The 11,859-nt window shown below is 46.4% G+C and overlaps 1 protein-coding gene across 1 annotated transcript; it reads right to left on the bottom strand.

Moving 5' to 3' along the window:
* Positions 1 to 2,503: 2,503 nt before the first annotated feature.
* Positions 2,504 to 11,015, bottom strand: TIGD5 (tigger transposable element derived 5; the record flags this gene model as incomplete). The annotated part of the gene is given in 5 exon segments (XM_082257609.1): positions 2,504 to 2,568; positions 4,402 to 4,538; positions 5,268 to 5,443; positions 5,447 to 5,872; positions 10,989 to 11,015. Coding segments are annotated over 5 exon segments (831 nt in total).
* Between the last annotated feature and the right edge of the window lie 844 nt (positions 11,016 to 11,859).

Here is an 11,859-nt window from a genome sequence, read left to right as displayed (position 1 = left end):
GGCTGTTAGGAGCTCCAAGTGGCATAAGCGTTTTTAAGCTGCAAAAAAAACCCAGGGCCAGTGCGGTGACTCTCTTTAATATAAAAGATAAAGTATTGCAATTAAAAACGGAAGCACTATGGGCAGTGCTAGTGGCGTATCGCTTGCTATTAACAATCCACTGGCGAACAGCTTCAGTTAACCACTTGCCAACTGCTGACAGTAATCCTACTGCGGCGCTGCGGCTCCCCTGGGTCCATCGACGTAGACCTACGTCACTGGACTCCTAGCGGTCTCAGCGGTGCGGAGGAGGAGAGGCGGCAATCATCACTGCTCTTCCCCAATCGTCGGGGAAAGTGTGAGAAAATCCGCCCGCTTGTGTAAACAAAGCAGACGGATCTTCTCTGTGACAGACAGTGAGAGATCACAGGATTTAGCATAGCTGAACCTGCGATCTCTGTCTGTGTCACACAACCCCCTCCCCCCACACATGTCAGTAAGTATGAGGCACACATTTAACCCTTTCATCACCCCTGGTGTTAACCCAATCCCTACCAGTGTCATTATTACAGTAACAGTGCATATTTTTAGCACTGATTACTGTAGTAATGTCACTGGTTCCCCCAAAAATGTCAGGGGTCCGATCTGTCCGCCGCAATGTCGCAGTCCTGCAAAAAATCGCAGATCGCCGCCATTACTAGTAAAAAAAAAAAAAACAATAAAACTGACATACAGTAAATCTTTCCCGTAGTTAGTAAATGCAATAACTTTTGCGCAAACCAATTCAAAATACACTTACCTGTATTGCAATTTCTTTTACCAAAAATATGTAGCAGAAAACGAATTGGCCTAAAATGTTAAAAAATTTAGATTTTTAAAAAAAATTTTCGGGAATGTTGTATATCAAAATGTGAAAAATATTGTTTTTTTTTTTTTTTCAAAATTGTCGCTCTTTTTTTGTTTATAGCGCAGTCGTGCGACGCTGTACCCAAATGAAATTTACGTCCTTTTTTCCCCCACAAACAGAGCTTTATTTTGGGGGGTATTTGATCACCTGTGCGATTTTTAATTTTTGAAAAAAAAAAACAATATTTTCCACATTCTGATATATAACATTCCCCCCAAACAATTTACAAATCAAAATTTTTTAACGTTTTAGGCCAATTTGTTTACCGCTACATATTTTTTGTAAAAAATATGTAGCTATCGCTCCGTTCTTCAAGTAACTCAGTTTCGCTGTCGCTGTTTTCCAGTTCGTCTAAAATCGCTTTTACGCAAAAAGAATGCTTTTTGGACGCCATGGTCGTTCTCTATTTTCCAGGCACAAATTACTGGAAAAGCACAGGCAGGGCACTGGAAAAGTCACCAGGTGAAATCCTGTGGTGAGATGGGATGATACAGTGTAATCCCATCACAGCTTTCTATCATCTCATTTGGTGGATTTACATTTTTGAATTTGCCGCCGGTTCCACCCCCCCCTGCGTCGCAACGCTTGCAGGGATGGGAACCGGAAGACAGGTGCCGGTGTTCTATCAGAAAACCCTACCTCACCAGATTTCCCTACCTACGTCATTTCCTGTGCAGGCTCATCATGCACCAGCTGTAGCCGCTTCAAACGTCCCATGTGCGGAATAGGTAGGGAATTTTGATAACATCGTAAGGGGTGAGGCAAAGTCCTACTGCGCATGTGCACCAACGGATCGGGCAGCAGCATCTCTTAATACAAACATACATCCGATCTCCATGGCACACACTGCACCGAGCCGACAATGGGACAATCCTATTCCCTACCCACATGCGCACGCCCACTGTCTCATTGTCGGGTCGGTGCAGTGTGAGGCATGGAGATCGGATTGTCCGATCGCATGCCCAATAGGACGTGTGACGCGGCTACAAGCTGCTGCATGACGAATCCACAGCTGATCTAGACCGGAAATGACGTAGGTAGGGAAATCTGACAGGGTAGGGAAATCTGATAGAACACCAGCATCAGCCGAGCACACGGCAGGGGAGGATGGTGGGGGAACGCAGGGGAAGGTGAGTTTTAACATGTAAAAGAACAGATTTCTATGCAAAACAATGTACCACTTTTAGCACAGAAATCTGGACATAATCAGACCACCAGGGAGGTTAACAAGCAAAACAGCTTTCTGTTGGAGGTAATATCTTTCCAAATGGGGTGGGTTTTTGATCTTGAGAAAGCTTATGATAGTAGAGGGTTTTGCCTCCGTCCCTGTACCTATAGTAGGGGATATTCTGGTGCCTCAGGCCAGGGGGGGGGTGGGACTTTACGGGCAAGTGATGATATATAACAATTGTGTAAAAACAATTGGATTTATTTAACATCGAGTATACATAAATCAAAGAAATACATAAAAAAGTGTTAAATACGTGCTTGAGTTGAGAGCCCAAGGGTAGAAAGGAGATTCATGTGAATCTGTGACAAGTGTGGGTATGGTGACATAAATATGGATGTTGTCTCTGTATTTCCTGCAGATGGTTTAGGAAAAATTATTCACAGAGGTCATCCAAGAATCTGACGCGTTTCGGCTATTGTTGGAGCCCTTTTCAAAGATTTTGTCACCCAGTCTGTAATTTACAACAATAACAGATCAGTTATTAGGAGTATATACAGAGTTGAGTCACAAAAAGTGACAATAGTATATAAATTGTACATACACAGTTTAGCCTCTTTTCTGCAACCTTCCTTAACTACCTGCCATCCGCGCTACAGCCTATATATGGCTGCAGCGCGGACTTGAATTTTCGGGAGGCCGTTTTTATACGGCCTCCCAGAAAGACTCTCCCCGCGCTCCCGCGAGCGCGCATCGGGGAGAATCTGTGTCGGCCGTGTCCCTTGGACACAGCCGATCACAGATCGTGGTGAATGGCCAATCACAGCGGCCATTCACCACATGATCAAGCCGTCCAATGAGAGATGATCTCATATGTAAACATATGAGATCATCTCTCATCGCCGGCGCTCCTTCCTCACACAGAGCCTGCAGTGTGAGGAAGGAGGGGGAGCCTCACAGCGCCGGGGACACACAGCAATGTAATCAGGGCACTGATCACCAGTGCCCTGATTACTAAAGGTAAAAAAAATACACAAATTGCCCCCCCATCAGTGCCCACAGTGCCCGCCATCAGTGCCCCCCATCAATGCCCACAATCAGTGCCCATAGTGCTGCCAGTCAGTGCCCATCAGTGCCTGCTCATCTAGGCACTGATGAGCACTGACTGGCAGCACTATGGGCACTGAGTGTGGGCACTGATGGTGCTGCCCATCAGTGCCGCCCATCAGTGCTCAGCAGTGCCACCCGTCAGTGTCCATCAGTGCCATCCGCCAGTGCCCATCAGTGCCGCCCGTCAGTGCCGCCCCTCAGTGCCCAGCAGTGCCACCTCCTCAGTGCCCAGCAGTGCCGCCTATCAGTGCCGCCTATCAGTGCGGCATATTAGTACCTCCTCATAAGTGCCACCTCATCAGTGCCCATCAGTGCAGCCTATCAGTACCCATCAGTGCCGCCTCATCAGCGCACATCAGTGAAGGAGAAAAAATTATTTTCAAAATTTACTCGCAGAAAATAAGAAAAACTTTTTTTTTTTTCAAAATTTTCTGTTTATTCTTTTTTTTTGTAAAAAATAAAAAACCCAGAGATGATTAAATACCACCAAAAGAAAGCTCTATTTGTGTGAAAAAAATGATAAAAATTTCATATGGGTACAGTGTAGCATGACCGCGCAATTGTCATTCAAAGTGTGAGAGCACTGAAAGCTGAAAATTGGCCTGGATGGGAAGGGGGTTTAAGTGCACAGTAGGCAAGTGGTTAAGTCCTTATATAATCGCAGCAGGAATCGGAGTGATTGCGGCCTGAAATGGTATATATATAGGTTATGGGTAATGGAGATGTGTGTTGAAATTGATCAAGGGATCTTTGATAGAAAGTATACATAAATCAATATTAGACTTACAACTGGTGCTGCAAACAAGTTGTCGCAGTCACATGTCAGTTCCAAGGTGGTGGAAAATTCTTCCAATTGCTTCCCCTTGTACTGGATGTTTCTGGGGTGTAGGTAAAATAGCCATATAAGTATTTGTAGTCATTTAGGTGATTTATTTACTAGGTGTGCAAATGTTTAGTTGTGACTTCAAGAAACATTAGTGGATGGTGGGTCCACATAAAACTTACTTTTTGCATGAGGTTTGCAGTGAGCAAGGATGATTTTCCAGGCAGCGCAGTTTCTGCCCTTCCTGTTCCCTCTCAGCGAGGGAAGTGAGGAGAGACGCCGGTCCCACGGCCTTATAAAGCCCTTCGCGCATGCGCATTCGGCGCCGCACGTACTCTGGCTTCTAATGTCGGTGACGTGGCTTGCCCGTAAAGTCCCACCCCCCCTGGCCTGAGGCACCAGAATATCCCCTACTATATCTTTCCAAATAACATTTGACACCAGGAATGAATTCCTCAAAAAAACAGTCTCTTAGCAGTTCTTGGGTGACCCAGGCATGTTTGTTGTACTTGTAGGTCACAGGGAACTTGTCCTGATTATGGTGATGAAAACTTCATAGATCTTGGAGATTCCCAGCCACCAAAAGTCTCAGCTTGTGGTTGCCAGTGAGCAGTGTTGCCAACCTACCAGATTGAAATGTATTGACACGACACTCAAAATTTACTGGCACAGCAAAGTTTTTACTGGCATTTCCAAAAGTTACAAAATTACAGTTTTAAGTGCAAATTTCAGTATAAAGGCAACAAACAAGTACAATATGCAATTAGCAATGTGATTTAAGGTGGATAATGAGGCAAAAAACATATTTCTTATTTTATTTTTGATATAGTAAGTAAGTAGCTCAGGGACAGGACTCAAGAGGGCAAGACAATCGAATGGGCAGGCACACGCATATGAAATTGAGTCACAGTGACAGTCTCTCTCCACGTCAGGTGGCTCCACTCCAGTCCAAACAGCACTGACAGCCCGCTCCCGACTTGCCTTGCTTCCGTCCCGCAGACCTGCACAAAAGGCTTCGGCTGCTCTGCTCAGCTCCCTTGCACCATGACATCACGAGACATGCTCAGGCACCGCCTCTGCCAGACCCGCCCCCACCAGCACTACCTGAACACACTGTAGCAGGCGCTCAGATGGTTTCTGCCATATTTGGACCGGAACTGCACATGCGTAGTTCCAAGCCAAGCGTTACAGCCATATTTTTTACTGGCAACCTTTTCCTGTCACTAGCATTTACTGGCAGGAGAAAATTGCCTGTTTTTTACTGACTGCAGTAAAAATACTGACGGTTAGCAACACTGCTGGTGAGGTTGACTGCCAAGAGAATGGCCACATAGTCCTTCACTTTTCTGTACCCATTTGCCTGCTTGGTGACTTCCATCTGGAGGGTTTGGTCTGGAAGAATTTTCCAGTAAAGTCCAGCCATGTTGGCGTTGTATATTTGATCATCTAGATAGCCTTAGTTACAGGTTGGAGCTTTGGGTGCCTCTGAAAACACCATAACCGGAGCAACCTCAATGTCCTTGGCCTCCATTTCACTGTAGATGCGCTGACTAGTGATATTGTGCCTCTTCTGCCAACGCCAAAACCAGCCATGGCTTTGAAAGTGCATTCCTCTGGTGAAGGTCTTGGCCTGTGCCTGGATGACGGGCCCAGAGAGGTTGATGTCTCTGTCGATCTCTTCATTGTTGCCTAGGTGTATCTTCTTCCTCTGTGTGCCAATGTTGCAGCCCAGCCGGGCCAGGAACCACCGGAGCTTCTGCTCGTCCTTCAGCCACCCCTGCAGGGTCTCCCCTGGCACCCTAAAATCTCTGGACATGCTGGCCTGGCGCTCTCCATTCTTCTCCTGCCCTATGGTTTCCAGCTTGTCTTTAATGGAGTAACAAAACTGAAGAGCAAGGGGGATTAAAGAAGGTGTGTGGAAACCAGCCGGTCCTTAGTTTAATGTACTTACCCACCAGCCTGCTAACAAACCAAATAAACCTGTCTAACAAAATAGGTTAAAAACAGGGGTTTAGTTAACACACATTTGCAAACGCATGTATAAGCTGCAAGGCCAACAACAAGGCACCCTGTGTATCTTGCAGTCCTAACACTACTCAACCTGAGTGTCTCCACAATGGAAGCACATGAATGCTGAAGGATGGATGGGAAACAGGTGGGCTTGGAGCTGGCCCAATCCTCCTCCAACCTGCTCCCATCCATGACTGGTAATGAAAAACGAATGGCTGTGTAATAGCCACAGGGTGCAAACTAAACAGTGATCAGCTGTGAAACACACACCCCCATCCCTTTAGTATGGATGGTAAAGGCACAAGGGGACTTTGAATGAGACACCAGCCTGTAAAGCAAGCATCTCCATCCCTGATAACATACAAAAAATGGGCAGTTTTGGGACTTTAGATGAGACACCGGCAAGCACTGCTAAGCGTCTCCATCCCTGTATATAACAGAACTGAAGAGCAAGGGGGATTAAAGAAGGTGTGTGGAAACCAGCCTGTCCTTAGTTTGATTTACTTACCCACCAGTCTGCTAACAAACCAAATAAACCTGTCTAACAAAATAGGTTAAAAACAGGGGTTTAGTTAACACACATTTGCAAACGCATGTATAAGCTGCAAGACCTCTCCATGGCACTGTAACGTTCATGCGTTTTTGTTTGCGGATGGATTTACAGCTGCAGAATTATTACACTCAGTAGCCTTGTAGAGAATCTGTTGAACAACATATCCAACTCTCAGGACTTCATCACCGTGTACAGCCTGTTATATACTATATATATATTAATAGATGTTTAATGGAGGGATAGAGTATATGAGGATATATAGATGAGAGACAGGCTATTGTATGGTGAGCACTAGAAGTAGTATAGGAGAGTTGCAGGTGATGGTAAGCAGATAGGTTCTGATGTCAAGTATAGTGCAGATGGTAAGAGGACACAGATGGAGTATACTTTAGACAGAGTAACCTAGTGCAAGGATAGTTCAAGGTAGTCCCAAGAGCTAACAGTCTTATGCAGATGATAGTGAATAGATAGATACAGATAGTCTTGGTAATTGCAGTAGATGACAGTAGGAGATTGGTTAGTAAGAATCCCCTGCGGGGTACTTATCACTTAGATAGGTTAGGAAATACAATGTCCATTGGAGAGGGGTGATCCCGTAGCGGGATACGGATCACCAGCGAGGTTTCCGGCTTTAGTTCAGCAAGGAAGGTATGTCAGCAGCTCCGACTTCTCAGGCGTAGGTGCGATGAACATGTGGGTTTGAACGAGCGATGAGTGAGATGAGCTCGGCAGTGATGTCATCCGGTCTTAAAGGTGTATGCGTCCTTTGTATATACAAGATGGGACGCAAAGAGAGGAGAAATATAGGAACAAGGGTACCATAGGTACCGGAACATTACAGTACCCCCCCTTAAGGCCGGCTCCGGAAGGCCTCTAGAACTGGTTTTTCCGGATATTTCGAGTGGAAATTGCGAATCAGTCTAGGGGCATGGATATCGGAGGTATCCAGCCAGGTGTCATCTTGGGGCCCATAATTCTTCCATCGTACAAGATACTGGAGTCTTCTTCTATTGAAACGGGAATCCAAAATTTCTTTTATCTCAAATTCTTCTCCACCCTCCACTTGTACAGGAGGTGGAGGTGATATAGTAGGCCTTATTCCTTGGTTAGGAACATGGGGCTTCAGTAGAGACACATGGAAGACAGGATGTATCTTGAGGTCTACTGGCAATGTGAGTTGTACTGCAGCTTTTCCAATACGCTTCTCTATTGGAAAAGGTCCCAGAAATAGAGGTCCAAGTTTTTTACTAGGGATTTTTAGTCTCAGATTTTTTGTAGAAAGCCAAACAAGATCCCCAATGGCATATTGGGGAGAGGGTTTCCTACGGAGGTCGTAGTATTTTTTTTGTTGGCTATGAGCATGAGATATGGTATTGTTGAGTAATCCCAGAGAATCCTTTATGTGGGCAAGATAATCAGATGCTACTGGATTACTTGATGGTAAGATACGTGGAGGAAGGAGTGTGGGATGAAACCCATAATTCAGGTAAAACGGACTTTGCTTAGTAGTGCTATGAGTAGCGTTGTTATAGGCGAATTCCGCCAGTGGGAGGAGATCTGCCCAATCGTCCTGTAGATACGAAGTATAGCAACGCAGGTACTGTTCAATGCACTGGTTAACTCTCTCTTTGTCACGTACCTGGTAGGTAGAGCCTGAATGTGCGGAGGAAGGCCTCTCTTACACCTCTGACTCAGAGCCCCTGATAGAGTAAACAGGAAGCGCAGAGTGCAGAGTCGCACGAGTGCCGGTGGACGTGCAGGCTGCAGGACTGCTGGTAGCGTAGAGTTCCAGACGGAGGCAGGTGTCCTGGGAGTAGTTGGATCAATGCAGCAGCTAGGGAGCCTCGAGGTATACTGGAAGGTAAGCAGAGTCAGACAAGCCGGGTCATACACAGAGAGATCAGATCAGGTACAAGTGGAGAGACTGGAGAATGGTCAAAGGACAAGCCGGGATCGGTGCAGGCAGAGAACTGGAGTAGTCAAAGGCAAGCCGGGTCAAGATCTCAGGAGCAACACAGGTAACAGGAAGCAGGACTGGCACGGAACGCTGTAGACGAGACAGCACTGATCCTGGGAGCAGATCTAGCTTAAATAGGCCTCTTGATGCTTAACTGTCATCAGGTGCGCAGCACACTCAATTCACATGCTGGGGCTTTCACATTTGGCAATTAGCCAATTAGCTTTGGGAAATTCAAGGGGCAGGGCCTTGCCTGCGATTGCCAACTTGTCTCCTGGCAGGACCTTCCTGACATGGCCCCCTCCCAATGGGCAGCCTCCGGATGCCCAACTGGGCCATCTTTTCCGGATGGGACCGTTTAAACGTCTGAAGGAGTCTTCTGGCGTGGATGTTATTTTCGGGTTCCCAAGAATTGTCCTCAGGGCCATATCCCTTCCATTTTATCAGGAACTGGATTTGGTTACCTCTTTTCCTGCAGTCCATAATTGCCTCAATTTCATATTCCTCTTCTCCCCCTACTATTGTTGGCTCGGGTGGGCCAGAGTTTCGTTCCGGGAAGGGGTTGGGAGAGGCAGGTTTCAGAAGGGTCACATGAAAGACCGGGTGGATCCTAAAGGAGGCTGGTAATTCCAATTCGTAAGCCACATTATTGATCCTTCTCTTTACAGGGAATGGCCCCACAAACTTAGGTCCCAGTTTCCTTGATGGACATGCTAATTTTAAGTTGGTGGTGGATAACCACACTTGATCGCCAGGTTCCAGAATTAATTCGCCACGCTTTTTCCTATCAAACATTCTTTTGTTGTACTCCTGTGCCTTGGCTATTGTTTCCTGTAGTAGCTTGTTGTTGGTTTCCAGGAAGGTTACGGTTTCTAGCACAGCTGGCACAGAGCTTTCCGGGATAGTGCTGGGTAGGAAGGATGGGTGGAAGCCATAGTTGGCAAAGAATGGGGATTGTTTGGTAGCAGAGTGGTTGGAATTGTTGTAGGCAAATTCAGCTAGAGGAAGTAATGATATCCAGTCATCTTGGGAAAAGGAAGAAAAGCAGCGCAGGTATTGCTCCAGGGTTTGGTTGGTCCTTTCCGTCTGGCCATTAGTTTGGGGGTGATAGGCCGAAGAGAAGGATAGGTCAATTTCCAGGGTTCTTGAGAGGGCTTTCCAAAACCTTGAGGTGAATTGAACCCCTCGATCAGATACAATGTTAGCTGGGATTCCATGGAGCCTCACTATCTCCTTGATAAAAATCCGTGCTGTCTCTAGAGCAGATGGTGTGCCTTTCATAGGAAGAAAATGTGCCATTTTGGACAGCCGATCAACGACTACATAAATGGTTGTGTACCCTTCTGAAGGAGGGAGTTCCACGATGAAATCCATTGAGATCATTCTCCATGGTCTGTCCGGGATTGGCAGTGGTTGAAGCAGACCCCATGCTTTGGTCCTGTTACCCTTGTTTCGGGCACAAGTGTTGCATGTCTCCACATACTTTCTGCAGTCCTTATCCAGATGAGGCCACCAGAAGGTACGCTGGACCAGCTCAATTGTCTTACTAGCTCCAAAGTGACCTGCTAATGCGTGGTCGTGGCATAAGCTTAAGACAGGGACACGTACTTCTTCTGATTTTGTCTTGATGCCATAAAAGTCCATTCCTTACTTGCAAGGGTGTTTCGGAAGAAGCGGAGACTCCTACCGAAGCTTGCCTGATTTGGGAGAAGATGTCCTCTTGCAATAAGAGAAAGTTTCCAGAGGAAAGAATGGTGTCAGGAAGCTCTATTTCCTCAGGTTCACCAAACATGCGGGAAAGAGCGTCGGGTTTAGTATTCTTCGACCCAGGCCTGAAGGTTATGTGGAAGGAAAATCTTGAAAAGAACAATGCCCACCGGGCTTGACGTGGTCTCAGACGTTTTGCTGTCCTCAAGTATTCAAGATTTTTATGGTCTGTAAAAATTAGTATGGGGTGAGCTGCCCCTTCCAAGAGATATCTCCATTCCTCTAGTGCAGCCTTTATTGCAAGAAGTTCACGGTCCCCTACGTCATAATTCTTTTCTGCCGATGACAGTTTACGAGAAAAGAATGCAACTGGGTGCAGAAGGGCTTTGGCTCCCCGGCGTTGATAGAGTACTGCTCCTACTGCCGTTTCTGATGCGTCAACCTCCAACACGTATGGTAAGGTTGGATCGGGATGTTTAAGAATAGGTGCAGATGTGAACAGTTGCTTAAGAGTCTCGAAAGCGGATTGGGCTTCGGGAGTCCAGGAAAACCGATTGCTATGCTTGGTCAACTGTGTGATGGGAGAAATGATGGCCGAGAACCCCTTTATGAATTTTCTGTAGAAGTTTGCGAATCCTACAAAGCGTTGTACTCCCTTCTTATCTGTGGGAGCTGGCCAATCCAGAATGGCTGTGACCTTTTGAGGATCCATCTTTATACCCTCTGTGGAGATTATTAGTCCCAGGAACTGGATGCTTTGGCGCTCGAACTCACATTTCTCTGGTTTGGCGTACAGGCCATGTTGTCGAAGGCGGGTCAGCACCTTCCTTACGTGTCCTTGGTGAATTTCTAAAGAAGGGGAAAAGATCAAAATATCGTCCAAGTAGACGATGACAAAGAGATCCAGAAAGTCCCTAAAAATGTCATTGACAAAATGCTGGAATGTGGCAGGGGCATTACATAGGCCAAAAGGCATCACCAGGTACTCAAAATGTCCGAATCGGGTACGAAATGCCGTCTTCCACTCATCCCCAGCTCGTATGCGGACCAGATTGTATGCCCCTCGGAGATCCAGCTTTGTAAAGATTGTGGCTGACCTGAGTCTTTGAAAAAGTTCGGGTACCAAAGGTAGGGGGTACCTGTTCTTGACCGTGACTTTGTTAAGTTCACGATAGTCGACACAAGGTCGGAGAGAATGATCCTTTTTTTCCACAAAAAAGATGCCTGCTCCAGCTGGAGAGGTTGATGGGCGAATGAACCCTTTCTTTAGGCTCTCATCAATGTAGTCCTTGAGAGCTACGAGTTCCAGTTCAGATAAGGGGAAGATTCGTCCAAAAGGCACCTCGGCCCCTGGGAGTAGCTCAATGGGGCAATCATAGGATCTATGAGGGGGGAGAGTTTCTGCTCCTTTTTTACTGAAAACGTCTGAAAAGTCCAGGTACGTGGTAGGGACAGATTTGCAAACCTCAGGGTCTGTATCCATATATAACAAGGCTGATGGGGAACATGGTGGTCCTGGCATGCAATGTTGTTTGCAGTAGGGTGATTTGAACTGGATCTCCTGTGTAACCCAATCAATGTGAGGGTTGTGTGCCTGCAGCCAAGGCATGCCAAGGATAATTGGGAACAAAGGTGAGGCTATGAC

The sequence above is a fragment of the Pelophylax lessonae genome (genome assembly GCF_965119305.1).
Source record: "Pelophylax lessonae genome assembly, chromosome: 5".
Classification (NCBI taxonomy): Eukaryota; Metazoa; Chordata; class Amphibia; order Anura; family Ranidae; genus Pelophylax; species Pelophylax lessonae.
This window is presented reverse-complemented; position numbering and strand designations above follow the sequence as displayed.